The 23595-nt window shown below is 35.7% G+C and overlaps 1 protein-coding gene across 1 annotated transcript in view; it reads right to left on the bottom strand.

Annotated features, from left to right (window-relative positions):
- The window catches only part of LOC138713207 (trypsin alpha-like), a 38685-nt gene extending 15575 nt beyond the window's left edge, over nucleotides 1-23110 (bottom strand). The window contains exons 1-3 of the mRNA XM_069845110.1: nucleotides 22994-23110; nucleotides 21109-21194; nucleotides 11827-11918 (exon numbers count right to left, since the gene is read on the bottom strand). Coding sequence (XP_069701211.1) covers nucleotides 11827-11918; nucleotides 21109-21194; nucleotides 22994-23042 — 227 coding nt within the window. The 5' untranslated portion in view covers nucleotides 23043-23110. The remainder of the gene's footprint in view (nucleotides 1-11826; nucleotides 11919-21108; nucleotides 21195-22993) is intronic.
- Between the last annotated feature and the right edge of the window lie 485 nt (nucleotides 23111-23595).

The raw sequence follows: 23595 nt of genomic DNA, 5'->3' as shown, positions 1-23595 counted from the left end.
ATATAGCAGGAGGACAGTGTTTTACACATACTAATTTTCGTTACTGTACAAGATACAGTCATGGAGGAAAAAATGTTTAATATTTCCAAAATTTTACTGCTGTAAGCTGTACCTAACCCCTTAAGGGGAGGAGCACAGGTTGGGATTCCTCTCATATGCTACTCAAAATGAATTATGTGCATGCCATATTTGTCGCTATAACAACACATTAAAATTTTAACGACCACCTCTGTAGTGTAGGGGTGAGCATGCTGGTCTCTTACGCAGCGGGCCCGGGTTCGATTCCCGGTCGTGTTGAATTTCCTGGTGGAGGTTTTTCAGGGTTTTCCCTCAACCGTAAGGCAAATGCCAGACAATTCGGGCCACAATATTCCCAACCGGCCTCATTCATCATCGAAATTATATTCATAACAAATCAGTAATACATAATACAGTCGCCATCTATTTCACAATATTAGAACCAGTCTCAACAATAGTATACAGGCCTTTGGATTTCACAGAAGATTAACTTGCGATATGACCAAAGATGTTAAAGCGAGTATATTTCTTCATTTATTTTTTTGTGTCACTTTAACAATGTTGTATATTTAACTTAGTATGTTTATGTATACTGTACTGTAGGCTTGGAACCGTTTGTTTGTTTTTGTTTTTATTCTTATCCTTTTTAAACTTTATGAGTAATTACATTTAACAGTATCACAGTTGTGATTATTATTATTATTATTATTATTATTATTATTATTATTATTATTATTATTATTATTTTATTTTATTATTTTTTTTCTTCTGTCCAGTTTTCATTGTTGGTCACACCCGACCTCAAGCATCTTGCTTTTTCGGGTGTGACCCAGTTACATTGTATTTATACAATAAATTGTATTATGTAGGCTATTTTACTATGCGATTGGTAATCAATTTAGAATTTTGAAGAATATTCAACAATGTTGTATGAAGAGTTCGCGGGAAAAACGATGAAAGTCACATTTCTGTTAAGATTTAGATAATGATCTAATTGAGTCTATAACTGCAAGATGTAGTGCTGTTTCTATATAAAATAAAGGAAAGGATTACTGTATTCGTGGTGATAATTCTCCTTTTTACCATTTTTCATAAGAACAACATTAAATTTCGCAGTGATCCATTGAATTAGATAATGATATCAACCTTAACAAAACTGTGACATTCATCGTTTTCCCCGCGAACTCTTCGTTATTGTATGTAATTTTTGCTTGCAATAAGTCTTGTAAATCTTGCAAAAAAATAACAGCGAAAGAAAATAGTAATATGCGTTACAAGAGCGGTATGTTGATGTTTTCATGTTTGAGGAAAAGATTGAAAAAGCGAAACGTAGTTGAGCTTTTTTAATTTCCGAGATCATGAAAACAAACATACCGCTCGTGTATCGTACATTATTTTGTGCGAAGATCGTTTATTACATACCTGAAAGAGGAATTTCTAATTAGTTGCAATGAAATCTCCATCTTGGTTTCTGTTCAATGACGGCAACTTTTAAAAACTAAAATATCTGTCTTCAACATTGTTGCTATAAAATGTTTTCTGTGTTTACTATATTCCAGCAGGCCGTGATATAGGTCTGTCTTTTTTTCCCCCCCAGTCTATAAATGCGAACTTAAAACAAACGGTAAGGTAATGTAATGATTTATTTTTCATTTCAATATTTTAACAATATTATTTATATAACATATTGCAGTAATAACATCGGCATCTGGAATCTTGTTGATTTTTTCACGGCTTCCTTAATGTTGCTTGCATTACAAAGACAGTAACTTTTGTGGTGTTGTAGAGTTTACTTAATTTTTGCAAATATTTAAAAACAATAATTAACATTGCAATTTAGGTGAAATTGCAGTGGTAAGTTTCCAATTTATAATTATTACTGTGTTAAACGTCTCTAAATATAATATGTTAAAAGCCTAAAGCAGTAAAATGAATATGGCGCTTAAGCGGTAAGAAGAGGGAAATTGTTATGTGTGTTACGTTGGGAATACTGAATGTGGTATTTCACTCTTACCGCGTAGTGGTTTTTGTGCGAAAGCAAGCAAATACGCACGATCTCGCACAAAAAAATTAACAGTAGAAAATCGCGATGTTAAACTATGAGTTTAACATGACGTTAAGCACTAATTGTCTTTGATGAAACACTGCTGTTGTTAAGTTCAATTAAACTGGACTAACATTGTGTTAAATGTATAACAGCAGTGGTGAACAGGCCGATTTATAATAACTATTTCCCCGTAACTTGCTGACGCCGTTTTAATAAAAGAATATATAACTTTTTTATCGCCTGGTGCAGTTTCTGCTATCTAGCATTTATTCAAATTCGAACTGTCAGTTTTAACTTCGTTTATTTATTAACAATATGAATTATTAAAAGTTATACTGATGTTTGTGTCAATCATAATAATTTCGTTGTCAGTTCAATATATCGTACATATCACTCAATAACACATGATTGCGAGGTACAAGCTGTACCTAAATAATAGTCACCTTGCTAGGTGAGTTGGCAGAGAGCTGACGTACGTCTTAGAAACTAAGATAAAAATTGAAATTGTACAATAACTTTGTAGATTTACCTCCACGTTGGCGAGTATCAATATAAGGAAACAGAATATGATAAAAACAGGAGAAAAAATTCATGTTCTATGCTGGATTTTAACCCAAACCTCTGGAGTGTCCTCGTTTCACGATCAGACATCTAACCAGCGAATAGGGATTATAAAGAATGGACACTGAGCGAATTTTCCTGTGTTTTGTTTCTCTGTGCGCCAAAGTTTAGTTCCACTTTTAAGCGCTAGAGGTTACTGTAATCGAGCATACGCTAAGATAATAATTGAGAATAGAGTTGAGACACAGGATCCAAACATCGCCTACCTTATTGCATAATCCAGTAACGCTTTGCTTCAAAGAAATTCAAGTTAACAGCTTTTCCTTATTTCTCAGTGACAAACTAGTTGTAATAATAATATTTTATATTTCAGATATAATAAATTATATTATAAAATAATATAATACATTATAAAATTAAGTATCGAATTCGTTTAATATTTGTATATAATATAATATAATATAATATAGGTATATGGTTTCACTTCTTGTAAGGGTTTTGTTTTTACATTTTCAGCGCTATCAAATCATTACATATTTTAATTGTTGTTGGGGTCAACGTCTCAACTCTCATTATAAAGGAACTCTAGAGTCTAGACATTACAGTTAATGACGGATTTATTATTTTATGGATCCAATTTATTTTATTTGAGTACATAATGTACCTAGATGTATTAATTATGTGTGTCATATTTCCGCTGTGTCGACTGCTAGCTGGTATGATGTCAGCGCCAACTCTAGGGAGAAAGCAGAATCTCACGCTTTAGCTGGCTTGAAGGTCATTGAAATCAGTCCGGCTACATCAAAGGTACCGACGCGAAGTGTCCAATCTTTATAATCCCTATTCGCTGTGCTAACCCTTACTCCACAGGGGTCGACTTTGCTTAGGGATACTCCATTTTCCTCCAAATAAGGACTTCTGCTCATCTGTGTCGCTCTTTAAAATCCATCGTCCTGGTAACAACAAAACCACCCAAATAATACTTGTATTCTTCAGCGAGAAATTTTTTAGTTTTCACAACTTCAGATGCAGTTATTCATGCGTGCTGGGGGCTTTTCCGAGACTTTCCCTCAACAGAGCGAAGCAGAATTGCAGGATAACGGTCGGCATTGGACCTCGGTAAAGCAAAATTAGTCTCAGGCTGCAGTGCTAGCCTTCGGGCCCTGAATCAAATCCTAATTTAAACAAGTTACCTGGTTGGAGGAAATAAACTCACAACCTAGCCTTCTTACGCTTTTCAACGATGTCTCTAATGCTCTTTCCTTCCTATAGAGGGATCAACTTTTGAATCTCTGTGTCTTAGAAGTCTGACGCCCGGGATCGGAACCAGCGTGTGACATATGTCTGCACCTCTCTGTGATCCCACTGTACGAGACATGTCTCAATTCGGTGGGGAATATATTGAAAAATAGCTCAACAATTGCTGTATGTGCTCCAATAAATCTTTCCATGAAATTGTGTTTTCTTTCTGTAAACGGCTTCAGGAAAATGCTTCCAGGCGATTTGTTTTCTTTACGAACGACTCACTAGTTACGTGTAGGTCAAAACTTGTGGGGGTTGTCTACTGTCCAGGCTTACCATGAAGGTCTTTGTGGTGTAACAGATTATCGAATAATTTATCGTGTATCCAAAGACAATCACCTTTTACATTAGCACAAACAGTAGTATTACATTCATGACTTCTTTTGTATTTTAAAACGTTCGAATTTCACCCTTAACTGTTTATTACGTTTGAAGTGGACAGACAGAATAAGAAACGAAGCTGTGTTGAAAAGAGTGGGTGAAGAAAGAATGATACTGAAACTGATTAGGAAGAGGAAAAGAAATTGGTTGGGTCACTGGCTGAGAAGGATGCACTGTAAGGAATGGTGAACGGGAGATGAGTTCGGGGCAGAAGAAGATATCAGACGACAGACGACATTAAGATATATGGGTCATGTGAGGAGACAAAGAGGAAGGCAGAAAATAGGAAATATTGGAGAAAGGTGGGTTTGCAGTGAAAGACCTGCCCTTGAGCAGAACACTGAATGAATACAGTAGGACGCCGATTAACCGACACCCTATTAACCGATTGGTGGATTATCCGACTATCTTTCTCTTTCTTTCTTTTTTTTTTTGCTGCAAAAAATATATTATACTGTACATTACATTAGTATGAATTTTTTTTTACAAAGTGTTTTCTTACAAACTTTTATTCTTACACATCATAATACGAGATTGGAATTACAATTGTGGGTGATTTAATAAAAGAACACGTATAAAATGTATTCCTATCTTTCCAGAGACAGCAGTTATGTGTTTCCTTGGCTATTAAAAACTCGTCGTTGAAAACGAGACTTAAATTAGTGAACTTCTGGTGCACTACCTAGTGCGTTAAAACGAAAGACCATGGACAAATTACGAAACTGTATTATGCACTTCATTTATGAAAACCTTTTATGGTATTACTATTCCTACTACTAACACCACTGCCACTACTATTACCAATACTACTACCACTACTACTGTTACTACTACCACTATTACTACTGCTATTATCATTACTACTACTACTACTACTGCTGCTGCTACTACTACTGCTGCTACTACTACTACTACTACTACTACTACTACTACTACTACTACTACTACTACTACTACTACTACTATTATTAATACTAGGGGAGACTGTTGTACCTTTAAACACTTTTCACATTAATTTTTTTTTTAATTTTGGAAAATGAAATTTTTAAATGAAAAAATACGGATATAATTATTGAGGATTCCTTTACAACTTTCTGTATGTATTTTTCTGTTTTACAGATCTATTAAGGGTGGAAAAAATAAAATGAAGGGATATGTAATGTGTTCAAAGCAGTGGCGGCTGATTGACTGAGGCAAGTGAGGCCGGGCCTCAGTCACTTGGCTTAACTGAAATCAAATTTTGTGTTTTTATATAATGTATTAGTTATTTGAATGACGCATATATCGCTGTAGAAGCATTTGAAAAATTTGTGATATAGATAGACCTGTTTTGCAGTAAAATTTGTTCCTGAGGCCAGGATCGCTCGTGTCGGGTCTGGCTTGTCATGTATATAGACCTGTTTGGAGTAAAATTTGTTCACGAGGCCAGGATCGCTCGTGCCGGGTCTGCTTCTGGATTTTCGTTTGTCTTCGCGGGCTTTTGAGGTTGCGCTTTAAACGTTGTAGCTGAGGCACAATTCGTCTGGCCTGGTCAGGTTTCACTCCTCCCAACCATGGGCCGGCCTCAAGGGTAGAGTGGGGTGGGAATAGGGTGACTTGTCTTCCTAAATAGGCCATAAATAGCAAACATTCCAGCTCTTTGGCAGGCAGAGACCCACACTATTCTCTCCTCTTATGTCTTAGTTTATAGCGAGGGTGTTGTACTATTGTACTTCGTGTAGTGAATCTGGGCCAATGTTGTTATGTATTTCGGGAAAATATAAACAGAAACAAATGCCAGAAATAATGCTGGTGTAGTTAATTCATTGTTAGAGTGTCCTTTTTCGAGAAGAAATAATATTGAAAGAAAGGAAGTTTTAAATAAAGAGAGAGCCGACCGAGATACCTACGACATCGCTGACAATTTTTCTGACAGATAATCTTAAAACGCGAGTTTCTATTGCATCCTGGTATGGGCAACATAAATGGTTAAGTGGTAATGTGGTGCAAAATAAACTTCTTTGTTGGCCTTGTTTGTTGCTGTCAAAGGAAAAAAATAAAAAGAAAAGGAAGAAAGGGGAATTTCAACACATAATATGGGTTGCTTCATCACATTGAAACAAACTCGCAGCATAACAGCTTATTTGGTGAGTGAAATTATTATTTTTCATCACTAGTAATAATAATAAACTAATAATAATAATAATAATAATAATAATAATAATAATAATAATAATACAGTAATAATGATATTAATAATATAACAACAATAATAATTAATATCATAAATAAACATTTTCTATCAGAGGCACTTAAACCAATTGCATCTGGCCTCACCGAGGATTTCGATCACCGGCCGCTACTGGTTCAAAGGTACAACACGTTCATGTATCTTTGAACATACCCTCTTGTAAGTTGGAACACATGGAATATAGGTGGGAATATAGCTTTGAAAACTGACAATCATATTTAAAATATATTTGCAATCATAGACCAGAGCAGACCTTTCTGATGACATTTTATTTCCTGGAGGAGCAATAACTGCTTCGATAGCTTTCTTCAAGGCATCCGGATCAATTGGGAGAACTCTTAACTCCAGACTTACTTCGTGACATGATCTTAAAATAAAAGAAAAGCAGAAACCGATAGTATCGTGTATCTTGGAACGTGTTCCGTGGTACAAGATGTTTTGTGTTCAAAGGTACAAGAGGGTGTGCGTTTAAACAAATATGGCTCCCAAGACTAGGGATTCGAATAAATCATGGAAATTAAAATATCTTATTACTCACCAGATGATAGGGAACACACTGTACTTGATGGATAGTAACAAATACAATCTGGTTTTGTGTTAGAAAACATACGAGTATATCAATGAACGAAATGTTTACTTTTGGTACTAAAAAGGATTATTTTGTCCACAGAACTCACACTTTGCATTAAATCAAACCAAAACTACGACCAGAGCTACTTAGCGGCTTTCTCTACAATCTACTTCTCTCTAGGTAGCAGCAAAAATTAAAAAACAAAAAATGTTCAAAGGTACACTATGCTAAAGGTACAACAGTCTTCCCTACTATACTATTTCTACTACTAATACTACTGCCAGTATTACTGCTACTACTGCTATTCCTACTATTAATACTACCATTACCACTACTACTACTATTCCTATTACTAATACTACTACTGTTACTACCACTAATACTACTACTACTGTTACTACCACTAATACTACTACTACTACTACTGCTACTCTACTACTACTACTATTGTCACTACTACTATTATCACTACTACTACTACTACCACTACTACTACCACTACTATTACTACTACTATTACTACTATTACTACTACTACTACCACTACTACTATTTCTACTACTATAACTACTAATACCACTACTACTACTATTACTACTACTACTACTACCACTACTAATACTACTACAACTACTATTACTACTACTATTACTACTACTACTACAACTATAACTACTATTACTACTATTACCACTACAACTACTACTACTATTACTACTACCACTACTACTACTATTACTACTACTATTACTACCACTACTACTACTATTACTACTACTATTACTACTACTATTACTACCACTACTACTACTACCACTACTACTACCACTACTACTACTACTATTACTACCACTACTACTACTACCACTACTACTGCCACTACTACTACTACTACTACTACTACTATTACTACCACTACTACTACTACTACCACTACTACTACTACTACTATAACTACTGTTACTACTACTATTACTACTACCACTACTACTACAACTACTATTACTACTACTACTACTATTACTACTACTACTATTACTACTACAACTACTACTACCACTACTACTGCTACTATTACTACTACTACTACCACTACTATTACTACTACAACTACTATTACTACTACCACTACTACTATTACTACCACTAGTACTACTACTACTGCCACTACTACTACTACTACTACTACTAATACTACTACTGCTGCTGCTGTCCTGAAGTTCATAGAGTATTTCATCTGCGTATTAACAGTCGCGTGCGAAGCAATTATGGTACAGAAAATGACATGATGCCATACATAGTATTTGCTGTTATGGAAACCAGAATTGGAAGACCGACATGATTATCCCTGCTACAAGTTGCAGTGCCACCGTTTCCTGCTCGCAGCTGTGACCAGCGGAGATGCCCCGAATGCGAGAGTTCAGTTTTATTTTGCCACGCGATGAAGTAATTATCCTGATATGGAGGACATGAACTGGACTGGCCCTACGGGTTGGGTAAACTTTCCCTTATCGTGGGATTTAGTCGCTTTAAAACATAAAATTATTTGATTCTAAAGAATGTAAGTTGGATATCAGAGGATAAGCAGGGAGACAGCACCTTGTCTGGGATTAGTCACGGGATCGATACCAGAGCTGAGGACACTGTGCTACGTCTGTCGCAGTGTTTTAGAACTATAAATGGCATACATTTATGCATAGGCGCCGACTTTGGGGAAGGGGAAGGCACTTTCTGCCCCCTCGACTTATGAAGCCAGGAGCTTTGCCCCCCAGTAACTTTAATAGATAATATATTATAGATATATTAATTTGTCCTACAGAATTTATTTGTAATATTGACACTTAATATTTTAGGAGAAAAATTCGCTCCTGCGCACAGTAGTCTAGAATGCAAATTTAGCGGGACATATTAATAACTTTTCAGCTACCTAACAGATTTTTATGAAATTTTACACAGTAGTTACATGTAGCATATATGTTTTGTTTGCAAGCTCTCGTTACGTTGGTATAAGGGGAACTACACCTTATAGGGGGGCGCATTTAGACAAAATTAGAAACTTTTCTCCTATCTGACAGATTTTTGTGAAATTTTACAAAGCAGTTACAAGTAGCATATATGTTTTGTATACAAGCTCTGATTACGTTCACATAAGGGGAACTACACCTTATAGGTGGCGCAATTAGACAGAATTAGTAACTTTTCTCCTATTTAACAGATTTTTATGAAATTTTACACAGTAGTTACAGGTAGCATATATGTTTTGTATACAAGCTCTCGTTACGTTGGAATAAGGGAAACCACCCCTTATAGTGGGGGCGTAATTAGACAAAATTAGTAACTTTTCTCCTATTTAACAGATTTTTATGAAATTTTACAGAGCAATTACAAGTAGCATATATGTTTTGTATACAAGCTCTGATTACGTTCGTATAAGGGGAACTACTCCTTATAGGGGGCGCAATTAGACAAAATTAGTAACTTTTCTCCTATTTAACAGATTTTTATGAAATTTTACAAAGTAGTTATAGGTAGCATATATGTTTTGTATACAAGCTCTCGTTACGTTAGTATAAGGGGAACTACCCCTTATAGAGGGGCTCAATTAAACAAAATTAGTAACTTTTCTCCTATTTGATAGATTTGTATGAAATTTTACAAAACAGTTACAAGGAACATATATGTTTTGTATACAAGTTCTGATTACGTTGGTATAAGGAGAACTACCCCTTTTAGGGGGCATAATTAGACAAAATTAGTAACTTTTCTCCTATTTAACAGATTTTTATGAAATTTTACAAAGTAGTTATAGGTAGCATATGTGTTTTGTATACAAGCTCTCGTTACGTTAGTATAAGGGGAGCTACCCCTTATAGGGGGCGCAATTAGACAAAATTAGTAACTTTTCTCCTATTTGATAGATTTGTATGAAATTTTACAAAACAGTTACAAGGAACATGTATGTTTTGTATACAAGTTCTGATTACGTTGGTATAAGGAGAACTACCCCTTTTAGGGGGCACAATTAGACAAAATTAGTAACTTTTCTCCTATTTAACAGATTTTTATGAAATTTTACAAAGTAGTTACAGGTAGCATGCATGTTTTGTATACAAGCTCTCATTACGTTGGTCTAAGTGTAACTACCCCTTATAGGGGGGCGCAATTAGACAAAATTAGTAACTTTTGTTTTATGTACAAACTCTGTTTACGTTGGTATGAGCAGAAGTGCCCCTTACAGGGGGATGCATTTAGACAAAATCTTATGGGGGGGAAAATGTAACATTTTAGGTACTTTGCACCTTTTGGACACTCGGAAAGCTTATTTGGTAGTCTACATAATTAACAAGCTGTCATCTTGAATTCCCTGAATTATACTGCGGAAGCAGATTCGGTTCACAGATATTGAAATAACTGCAACCGAGAAAAATTGCACTACTGCAGCTCGAAAGAATAGTGCTCATAAATTATTACTTCCGCAAATCTGCGCACCTTAAGACTAGATTTAAAATAGAGGTAAATAGTGGAGGAAGTGAAAAAAAAATCATTTTTGGACGAACCAAAGGTTTTTTTTTCTCTACCTTAGCAAAGTCTGCACTCAATGGTTATATTTATATTTCGTCCCGTGTCCAATCATGGTAATTTGACATGCTATAATAACATTAAATGTAACACAAACAAACAGTGTTACATACCTAAAGAACTACTTGACACGTTGGTACCAAATATGAATGGAATCGACCACTTACAACAGAGTTACAGCACAAGAAAAACGGCAGACTCGCGGCGCTTGCTGAGTAAGAACGCTGGGTGGCGAAATGTGGCATGTTACCGGCTTCTTATCTCGCTATGCAGCCACCTCCGCTGATTAAGATTATCAATTCAGTGTTACTCAGTTATATAGGAAAAATGATTTAAGGGTTTAATTTCATTTTTTTACATGTCATTTTTCTCTATTTGTCCTCCTAAATATGGATTTTAGACCACTGTGCGGCGCCGGGAATCGAACCCGGGTCCTTGGTTCTACGTACCAAGCTCTCTGACCACTGAGCTACGCTGAATTCAATCCACAGCACCGGAGCGAATTTTTCTCCTAAAATATTAAGTGTCAATATTAGAGATAAATTCTGTAGGACAAATTAATATATCTATAATATTATATTCTCTTAGCTAGCAGTGCGTAATAACTGCGGATTCCCGGCCAACAAGTCACTCGGCTGAGTGCGCTCCTAGTATAATGGCAGTTGACATTGGATACACGTCAACATATATATGCCTAACTTGGAGTCAGGCCACAAAGGGAAACACTGAAGGAGGAAGATTCGGTCCGGTGCTGTGGATTGAATTGGGCGTAGCTCAGTGGTCAGAGCGCTTGGTACGTAGAACCAAGGACCCGGGTTCGATCCCCGGCGCCGGAGCGAATTTTTCTCCTAAAATATTAAGTATTAATAGAGAAGCTTCATGTTAAAAAAATGTAAATAATTTGTTTGAAAGAGGAACTAGGACATAAGTCAGAAATTATTTCAAAGAACGGCAGGAAAAACTGAAGTATTCCGAGGAAACTTGGTCACTGATAATCTTGTAGGACCTGCCTGGATTAAAACCCGAGACTTCTTAATTTCTTAATAAGAATCCTTCAAAAGGTTTCGATTTTCATAAACATGCGTTTGTGCACCACATGGTACCTATTGTAAACATTGTGATGTTGCATTTCCTTACTCTTCTTCGACGCAATGAGCTGCTGTCAGGATCCATTTGTTGCTCAGAATAGTGCCGCCACAGCTGTGCGACCCTTCATGTTGCAGCGAGACCTAGCACAAGAAAATGAACTACCATTACAGGGCAATGAAGGGCATAATGTAATATTCATTTTAAACTAGCTGAAATCACCCGTCGTTGCCTGTGTTTTCCTTTCTGCTTCTATTTTTATTTAAACTGGTTGTTAGGGTTTTCGGAAATCTTGGAAATCCAACTACAGATAACCAAAACGAAATGTCTTTACTAATTTTTCCTCATCCCTAAAAGATGAATCTTTCTATAACGTTCACGTACTTGAATTAATGAACTTCTTAGCCAAATGCCTGCCAGGGATAACTGAATTTAATCGCCTGTAGATCAAGCATCGGAAAGAAAACATTTCGTCATGTGCCTTACGTTCAACTGTTTTTAATATTTATTTGTTTTTTGTTTATTTATTTGTTTGTTTGTATATTTATTTATTTATTCTGACGTAGTTAAGGCCATTAGGCCTTCTTCCACACCGCCAGAAATACAATAAAATAATAGAAAATCAAACTATAAACAAAGTAAAACCAAACGAAAATATATACAGGCTACAGTCACACAACCTAGATTGTCTAGATTTTGGTCTTCATGATGTATCAACAATGTTATTTCATGTCGTGTTATTTTTCCATGGCCTCATGGAAATCGATGTTGAATACAGCAGACAAAAATAAAGAACAATTGACTATATAAGATTGCATTTTAATATTATACATCAATGTTTCATCACATTTATTTGTATTTTTTATCTTTTTAATTAATTTAACGTCCATTTGTCCGATTTTAATGTAGCCTATGTTCTTCTCCTGGTTATGAAGGTTAAATGTGGAAACTTCCGCAAATATCGGTCAAAGTGTGTAGATTTGTATAGAGTACATACATATATATACATACATACATACATACATAGCCACATTGACTTTTCTATATAAGATTATGTACAGGTTTATTATGAATCTCTAATACAACTAACTAGAAATTTATCTTCCTGTTGCCTCATTGAGTGAGAAATTTAATACTAGTTCATAGTTTACAGTAATTCTATCGCACTCAATTGCGAGTGTCCGTATCTTTAAACAGCTAAAATCCGTCTTCCTGTTCCCAGTCACCATATAAGATTTCCAAAGCGTTGAATCTTTTATTCGTTGACAGAAGTCGCGAAGTTCATGTTAAAAGTTATGGTATACCTATCTTAAGGCTAACAGTTCCCCTGGAACTACAGTGGTCCTGGAGAAACAAGCACTTCCCAAGTTCGTTTGTTCACGTGTGAGTGTTTCAATGGATTGAAATAGTACATTATGCAACGAGCCTATAATGATAGTAATTAAGACGCGAGCATGTTTGTTTATGAAACGAGCGCAAGCGAGTTTCATAATTTTCATACGAGCGTCTTAATTACCATTATAGGCAGGTTTTATACGACTTTTTATGCTCGACCATATTTCTAATTTGAAATTATTCAGAAGTATTCATTTTATTCGCATCTCACTGAAGAGCAGAAGTGACCTTGTGCAAAGCTCGTAAATTGTGAGATGTGCGCAGACGCGAAAGTATTGATTTTTTTTTCCGAGGAACAATAATGTCATTGACCTTGATATAATTTAGAGAATAACATGAACTAATTTTGATATAACCTGGAAATTGATTTAGGATTGAAAAACGAGATGACAGTTACACAACACAGAACTGCACGCATTGTATTCTTCACCTGACATAATTAGGAACATTAAATCCAGACGTTTGAGATGGGCAGGGCATATAGCACGTATGGGCGAATCCAGAAATGCATATAGAGTGTTAGTTGGGAGACCGGAGAGAAAAAGACCTTTAGGAAGGCCGAGACGTAGATGGGAGGATAATATTAAAATGGATTTGAGGGAGGTGGGGTATGATGATAGAGACTGGATTAATCTTGCACGGGATAGGGACCGCTGGCGGGCTTATGTGAGGGCGGCAATGAACCTTCGGGTTCCTTAAAAGCCATTTGTAAGTAAGTAAGTAAACGAGATGACAAATTGAATTTATTTGAATATTATTTACAATTAACGCTAATTATTATAGTAACAGAACATAACCTTCTGCGACAGTATTGGATTTCCAGCCTCCGTGACGTTTCCCTCGTTGTCTTTCGATTGCATATATGCGAGAATAATCGAAAACCTGAACTTTAATGAATAGGTGTACTTCAATGACATGCATTAAAGGACTGCTACCAGGTGTATAATTACTACATTTCGGCATGGTCGAGCATAAAAGTAAAACTAATATTTACTGTGTGTTTGTAAGATAAATAAATGGAATAAGAGACTGTAAAAATACAAGCATTGCACAGGCAGGCGCGAAAAATATTGTTTAAGGTGTATAATTATTTTAACAACGTTGACGAGCACAACGCTGCCGGCCATCTTGATGCTGGCTGCAACGTTGCCAACGTGCAAGAAACGACTGCAGAAGCATGTGGTGTGGGACTGAGAACCGTGCAAAGAATATTGTTAGTGAAGGAAAGAGGGTTTGTTTGGTGTCATGCTTACAGTAATCAACGGCTAAGGTCATTATTGTCTTTTGATAATTTAAATTCTCTCCTGCGCTATTTGTATTGCACGTGCGCGTGAAGTACGATGTGGCAATGTTGTACGCTGCCTTGCTCTCTCTATCTGTCTCTCTCGACGCAAACGCTAGCAGACTACCGCCTTCCGAATTGCCGTCGTTTCTAAATGGGCATGAAGCGTCGTAAGTTATTTTCTCAAACATAAATTCTCATTTACACTTTGTTACGTCAATGTTTTATTATTTAGTCAAACAATAGATCTATTTAAAAAGTAGAATATCCCACTGAAACATTCTGTACAATATATTTTAGCATAAAATATAAATTATCCATTGATAGTGGTAAAAATGTAACTTTAGCTTTGATCCTTAGAAGTTTTTCGTAAATTGTCCGTGACTTTGCGTAATGAAAACTTCTATTTGCATGTAAATTTTCTTTAGCTGATTTTGTAAAGCTTCTTAAACTTCACAAGTTGTAAGATTTCATTGTGAAACAGAGTTTAGAAGCATTTGTAATCTTTTTCTTGTGATTTCTATATTGTGAAATTGTAATTTGTGAATCGGGGCCTTAGTCTTCAATGTAAAAAAGTGCACCGCTATTGTCCGGAACTGTTTCAAAACTTTGTAAGTAAGGAAGAAAATAAAATATAGCTACATGATATTTAGACGTCTATAGTCTATAGCTCTATACAGTTACTGTGGCTGAAGCGATGTAACGCGTTGTTAAGACAGACACTTGGATCGATATCAGATTGTTATTGCGAAGAGCGTGGGTTACGTACCGAAACAAGTTATTTTTATTATCAAAGTTTGTTCGGAGCTGAGGAGTTTGAAATTACAGTTCATGATTTTATGTCTTCAGAGTTTCACAGGAATAGATTGTGCGTTAACCTATTTTCCTTTCAAACTTTTGTCTTCAAAACTTTGTATAAAAATTCTTTCTCTCCCACTCTCCCTCTCCTTTCTTCTCTCTTTCTTTCCCTCTCACACCAAGTTGTGTGTATATGTAAGTTTTGCCTCAGGCATGTGACGTAGAATGTGCTGCGAATCCTTTGCAGTGAAGAGGTAACAATACCTGATGTGAATGGCTTTTATCTGACCTCATAAACCGAACGCGCGCGCTCTCGTTGCCTTGGGGACAAGATTATTCTAGAAACAAAAGAAACAGATACCTCCAATTTTTCTTTCCCTATGTATAGTGCTCATGGCAACTGGATTCCTTGCAGAATTTCTTTGTATTACCTCATTATTTTTTTTTAGTTTCAAACTACTTTAATAACTGATCTTCGTGGGTTCGTGTTCAAAAGAACTCTTCTCTTGCAAGCATCTATATTCAATTTCTATTAACCTTAGAATCTATAGTATCGTGCTTTGTGGACTAACATTACGGAGTGAGCGTTGTTCAAGTCTTCATGGGGGAAGAAGTTTTGTCATGGAATTTCTGCCCGATTCCCACCCAGCATCGTTATTAATTTAAGGAACTACAATAGGTCAGTTTCTGTCAGATGCGTTTCCAATTCACTGTGGGCTAAAGCAAGGAGATGCACTATCGCATTTACTTTTTAACTTTGTTCTAGAGTATGCCACTAGGAAAGTCCAGGATAACACAGAGGGTTTGGAATTGAACGGGTTACATCAGCTACTTGTCTATGCTGATGACGTGAATATGTTAGGAGAAAATCCACAAACGATTAGGGAAAATACGGGAATTTTACTGGAAGCAAGTAAAGAGATAGGTTTGGAAGTAAATCCCGAAAAGACAAAGTATATGATTATGTCTCGTGACCAGAATATTGTACGAAATGGAAATATAAAAATTGGAGATTTATCTTTTGAAGAGGTGGTGAAGTTCAAATATCTGGGAGCAACAGTAACAAATATAAATGATACTCGGGAGGAAATTAAACACAGAATAAATATGGGAAATGCTTGTTATTATTCGGTATAGAAACTTTTATCATCCAGTCTGCTGTCGAAAAATCTGAAAGTTAGAATTTATAAAACAGTTATGTTACCGGTTGTTCTATATGGTTGTGAAACTTGGACTCTCACTTTGAGAGAGGAACATAGGTTAAGGGTGTTTGTGAATAAGGTGCTTAGGAAAATATTTGGGGCTAAGAGGGATGAAGTTACAGGAGAATGGAGAAAGTTACACAACACAGAACTGCACGCATTGTATTCTTCACTTGACATAATTAGGATCATTAAATCTAGACGTTTGAGATAGGCAGGGTATGTAGCACGTATGGGCGAATCCAGAAATGAATATAGAGTGTTAGTTGGGAGGCCGGTGGGAAAAAGACCTTTAGGGAGGCCGAGACGTCGATGGGAAGATAATATTAAAATGGATTTAAGAGAGGTGGGTTATGATGATAGAGAATGGATTAATTTTGCTCAGGATAGGGACCAATGGCGGCTTATGTGAGGGCGGCAATAAACCTCCGGGTTCCTTAAAAGCCAGTAAGTAGGCCTACAATGGGTAGAGGAATCCAGTACTTCGAGCCAACTGTAACAGCTGAAGGAGGATATCGTGCTAACCACACGTACTCCCGTACTGGTTAAATGTTAATCTCTGCTAAGGCATATGGCCGCAACGCCAGGGGTTGTCACACAGAATGATTGTTATTATTATTATTATTATTATTATTATTATTATTATTATTATATTTAATTTATATATTGACCAAGTCACAGAAGACTGGATAGAATCTACAAAGAAATTGTACAAAACAGATTTAACGACTCTTTTATTTGCAGATGATCAATTAGTAATAGCTGCTTCAGAGGATGGTCTTCAGAAACTGATATATGAATTACAAATCACAGCCTCAAGCTATAATTTAACAATATTTCCGACCAAAACAATAATTTTAGCTTTCCAAGGGAAAACACAGGTACAATGTAAAATGTTAATTAACGACAATATAGTAGAGCTATAAAAATTGGAGATTTATTCTTCGAAGAGTTGGAAAAATTCAAATATCTTGGAGCAACAGTAACAAATATAAATGACACTCGGGAGGAAATTAAACGCAGACTAAATATGGAAAATGCCTGTTATTATTCGGTTGAGAAGCTTTTGTCATCTAGTCTTCTGTCAAAAAGTCTGAAAGTTAGAATTTATAAAACAGTTATATTACCGGTTGTTCTGTATGGTTGTGAAACTTGGACTCTCACTTTGAGAGAGGAACAGAGATTAAGGGTGTTTGAGAATAAGGTTCTTAGAAGAATATTTGGGGCTAAGAGGGATGAAGTTACAGGAGAATGGAGAAAGTTACACAACGCAGAGCTGCACGCATTGTATACTTCGCCTGACATAATTAGGAACATAAAATCCAGACGTTTGAGATGGGCAGGACATATAGCACGTATGGGCGAATCCAGAAATGCATATAGAGTGTTAGTTGGGAGGCCGGAGGGAAAAAGACCTTTGGGTAGGCCGAGACGTAGATGGGAAGATAATATTAAAATGGATTTGAGGGAGGTGGGATATGATGGTAGAGACTGGATTAATCTTGCTCAGGATAGGAACCAATGGCGGGCTTATGTGAGGGCGGCAATGAACCTCCAGTAAGTAAGTAAGTAAGTAAGTATAGTAGAGCAAGTAAGAGATTTTAAATACCTGGGCTGAGAAATTGGAAACACAAGAAAATTACAAAATTTTAATGAAATATGTGGAACGATTAAAAGAACCCTATTAAACAAAGCAAGGAAAGAAACCATTTTGAAGTTTTGTATAAATCTTGGCAGCCCCATCTCTCTTGTATGGCTCAGAATGCTGGACCCTAACAGAAAACCAAAAGCACAAAATAGAAGTATCAGAAATGAGATTTTCGAGATCGGTAGCTGGATACAGAAGAAGAGACAGAAAATATAATGAAACGATAAGAGACGAACTGAACATATTCAACTTAAACAATGAAATAAAAGAATACCAAGAAAAATACTATGAACACGTACAAAGAATGCCAGAATACCGTATTCCTAAAAAGATTCCAGAGTACAAACCTAAAGGCAAGAGAGACAGAGGAAGGTCTACGAAGAGATGGAGAGATCAATTTCTTTGAGAGGACGGAACAGGTCGAAAGGCCAAATCCCTGTGAATGATGATAATGATGATGATGATGGTGATTATTATTATTATTATTATTATTATTATTATTATTATTATGAAATATTTACATATAAATGAAGTTCATTGTTGTTGAACATACTTGAGATTTTCACCATTGTAGTCATTTACGGTATCAATACTCTTTACCATGTTAATAAGGATGGACCAATCAGAAAGGACGTTAGGCAACGGGCTGTGCTTTGGTCTCAGAGGCCCTGGGGTTTATTAGGCTACTCCTCTGTGGATTGGATCTCGGTCTATGAGGGGATGAGGTAGGATAGCCCACCTGTCAGTGTTGAATTCACGAATGTCACCCAGGCCTCCTGTTGAACTTGGATAATTATCATTTATCACATTTATAGAGGGCACAATCTGCTAAAGCATGCCAATGTTTCACAACGCCGGAAGACATTCATATTGAGTAATAAAATTTTGGAGCAGATAACGTTCATTTCCATTTCCTGATTCATGAACATGATCTTCCAACTTCCGTCCTGGATCCAGTCCTCGAAAAACAATGTCAAGCCAAGCTTCGACTTTCCTACATTGTAACACTACACTCTCGGAGTTTCTGTGTTACAAAGTTATCATTCGCAACGTCATGCGTCAATATAATCAAGATTGTCATTAGAGTCAAGGCAAAACAGCTCTCAATTGAGATTATCTATCTTACAGAGATCAGGCCTGTTCTTGTTATCTTATCATACAGAATGTAGGCCGATGCAGAAATTGAGTAGGTTTTGTATTTGGATGCAGTCATCAAGGACGATCAGAGAACTATACACAGGATGAACGAAGGAGTCCTTGGGATGATGATTAGAGAACTTACAGATATGTAAAAGAGAGTGAGGAACACAACAATAACGTATGAACACGAGCCAACTCGACGTGTAAATGACATGAATCATTGAATGGACAGTAACTTAGTTAATAAATTAAAACTAATAATAATATATATAATTTTTCAATTTTGTACATTCATTTACAGCAGTGATGTCAAAGCAAGCGCATTTTTCTGACCTTGACGTCGTGCGCAGGTATCAAGCGCTAAGTATGGAAGGAGGAAGGATTATGTATATGAATAAGCATCCTGTTGGATTAAGAAGACAGTGGTGTACAAACTTCAAACGGAACGTGAAATTTTATGTCGTTATATTTATATGACTTCTTTCTGTTTGTTATTATCTATATTGTTTGTAAAATAAAAGTATCTATACCAATTTCTTAATATTGCAGTTGTGTTTTAAACGTTAATAACATAATAAAGATTTAAGAAGGAATATTCACATAAATTCCATAGTGCAACTATACTGTACTAAGTGAATGAAACACATCATTCATAAAGAAAGTGATATCCCAAAGAAAGAGACTCAGTATGACATAATAAGTTGGAATTGATATTGGTGGTATCTTTAGCTTTATAAAAGTAATCAATAAACTAATCAAAACAATATTATAATACAAAGTAAAGTTACCTAGGTACCTATATGTTTTAACTGTAACTAATATTCCGTAACAAAACTCTTATCGCATTATGCTTTTAAGGTGATATTGGTGCGCAACGCTCTATCATCAGAATATTAAATTATTTTCTAGAAATCTGCTGAAGGTATAGAGCTGACTTTTTTGCAACACATCGGCACATATCTTTTGTTTATGGTGTAACAATGGTTGCTTTCTTAATTCATTTCCTTACAAGCATTTTCCATGCGAATATTTTCAAAATTTGTAATGCACTATCTTCAGTTATATGTATTTAGATATAATATTACATTTACGAAAACATTGTTTCAGTATTTGTAAGGTTACTAAACAAACATATTTGATAAATTTACTTTTCTGTAAAAAAAAGTGGAGAAAATATTCCTTTTGAATAAAAAAGGAAACTTGTGAAAAATGAGTACTATTAAAATTAAACTTACATTCTTATAATGCAATTATACTTTTCAGGCAAATCTAAAAATTATCATGGATACAGTTTTAATAAGTTCTCTTCCCTTTATCCATTGAATCAGTGCTGGCCATCCCTGTATGTAACTCGAGGCATATACTACCCTTTCGTCTGTCTCTTTCCTTTCCGCTGTAAAGCACTCAGGCTCTCAGTTAACATGATTAATTTACAGCATTAAATCCCACATCTACCAATTCCTAACACTTTCTTTCATATGTTGCCTTATAAGGCCGGCAGTATACTGCATCGGACATTCTGTCTCGGACAGGACAGTTTTGTCTCAGACCGTCCGATGTGACGATGATTACACGCATTCTTATGAGACTTTAGCATACTACATTGGATGAATGTCCCGGGAAGAATGTCCGGGATTCGAATCAGTATTCAGGGAACCATAAATCCGCTCATTATGCCACCGAAAATATAAGTAACAATTTATAAAGTCATCATCATAATAACCGGAATTCTTAATTCCATCAACTACTTGAAGCAAACTTTGAAACAATATTCATCACTAGTAGTACGATAAATCGTATCATATAAATCAGATAAAAGCATTACTTGTGCTCAATGTAATGTTTTGTGAATAAAATACAGAACTTACCTGGTACGGGAACTGATTCGGAGCTGCATCCGTTCCGTTCACAATCCTCCCTGCATCCGGAACTTTCCCAATTCTTCGTGGGATGCCTTCGGATGACAAAACATTATTATTATTATTATTATTATTATTATTATTATTATTATTATTATTATTATTATATACATACAAATGATGTTTAGAGAACCCGAAAGTTCATTGCCGCCCTCACATAAGCCCACCATCGGTCCCTATCCTGAGCAAGATTAATCCAGTCTCTACCATCGTAACCCACTTCCCTCAAATACATTTTAATATTATCCTCCCATCTACGTCTCGGCCTCTCCAAAGGTATTTTTCCCTCCGGCCTCCCAACTAACACTCTATATGCATTTCTGGATTCGCCCATACATGCTAAATGCCCTGCCCAACTCAAACGTCTGGATTTAATATTCCTAATTATGGCAGGTGAAGAATACAATGGGTGCAGTCCTGTGTTGTTTAACTTTCTCCATTCTCCTATAACTTCATCCCTCTTAGCCCCATATATATTTTGCTAAGACCTTATTCTCAAACACCCTGAACCTCTGTTCCTCTGTCAAAGTGAGAGTCCAAGTTTCACAGCCATACAGAACAACCGGTAATATAACAACTGTTTTATAAATTCTAACTTTCAGTTTTTTTAGAGCAGACTGGATAACAAAAACTTCTCAACCGAATAATAACAGGCATTTCCCATATTTATTATGTCTTTAATTTCCTCGTGAGTGTCATTTATATTTGTTACTGTTACTCCAAGTGGTTATGAAACTTGAACTCTCACTTTGAGAGAGGAACATAGGTTAAGGGTGTTTGAGAATAAGGTTCTTAGGAAAATATCTGGGGTTAAGAGGGATGAAGTTACAGGAGAATGGAGAAAGTTACACAACGCAGAACTGCACGCATTGCATTCTTCACCTGACATAATTAGGAACATTAAATCCAGTCGTTTGAGATGGGCAGGGCATGTAGCACGTATGGGCGAATCCAGAAATGCATATAGAGTGTTAGTTGGGAGGCCGGAGGGAAAAAGACCTTTAGGGAGACCGAGACGTAGATGGGAGGATAATATTAAAATGGATTTGAGGGAGGTGGGATATGATGATAGAGAATGGATTAATCTTGCTCAGGATAGGGACCAATGGCGGGCTTATGTGAGGGCGGAAATGAACCTTCGGGTTCCTTAGAAGCCAGTAAGTAAGTAAGTATTGTTACTCCAAGATATTGGAATTTTTCCACCTTTTCAAAAGATAAATTTACAAATTTTATATTTCCATTTCGTACTGTGTTCTAGTCACGAGACATATTTATATACTTCACGTAAAATTGGTGTTAATAAAAAAAAAAGATCAATGAAGAGTTTATGAACAATTTAAATACGAGTTTATCATGAAGAAAACATTTTTTCTTCTTCCTCTTTGAGTGCAGATATTCCGGTGCTTATTAGTATGAGTGTCACCTACCTTTAAGGGAAAACAAAAAAAGAATTAGTAAATAAATATTTAACATTTTGGGAGTAATTTTTAAAACAGAAGTTTTTTTTTACAAATCACAAAATTAAAATTTTAAACTTTAAAAATTCCAAAAACTTTTTATACAAGGAAATAATTTGTTTAGATCGAAAAGCAATATACAGACATTAAGCATATAAAATTTCATCACAATAGTGTTTAAGGGTATAGAGGAATACAATTTGTAAGTCATACTGTATATTTTTAATGGTAGAAGGTGTGTGCAATCACTTAAAGAAAATTAAGTCACAATGATATAATTGGCAATATGATGAAGAAACTAAACATCTACAAAACCCGTTAACTTAATGTAAAATTGTTTTCATGACGTTCATTCTTGGTCCACGAGATACACTCACCCTGGGCACCAAGTACCAAAAATCCTGCCAGTAGGTAGAGACACAACATCTTGGCCACTATCCGATTATTAGTGGAGAAAGATATCAGGTAGCTCTATTTAAGTAACAGCCTTGCTTTTCGAGTGGAAGGTGTTATCAATAAGCAGTCGAGATAAGCGAAATCTCCACCGCGAAGCTAGATGGTTATCGCTAATCCGTCAAGTTTAAGTTCAAAACAAGAGACAGTATTCCTAGGAAGCGCTCATCTCCCACGAAACAATCTGGTGAAGATATTAAAACACGTTATGCAATTGACGTTTATTTGCATCTGGCAATTCTGTCGTCTCTTTGAAGTTTCTGTCAGTATTATTATTATCATTATTATTATTATTATCATTATTATTATTATTATTATTATTATTATTATTATTATCATTATTATTATCATTATCGTACAAACTTTTGTCCAATATTCTTTTGAGGAGATTAACTCCATATGTAGATGAAATTATTGGGAATCATTAGTGTGGTTTTAGGCATAATAGATCAACTATTGATAAGATATTTTGGAGAAAAAATGGGACTATAAGGGTACAGTACATCAGTTATTCATAGATTTCAAA

This window comes from Periplaneta americana, chromosome 14 (assembly GCF_040183065.1).
Source record: "Periplaneta americana isolate PAMFEO1 chromosome 14, P.americana_PAMFEO1_priV1, whole genome shotgun sequence".
Lineage (NCBI taxonomy): Eukaryota > Metazoa > Arthropoda > Insecta > Blattodea > Blattidae > Periplaneta > Periplaneta americana.
The sequence above is the reverse complement of the archived record's forward strand: the minus strand, read 5'-3'. Positions and strand labels throughout refer to the sequence as shown.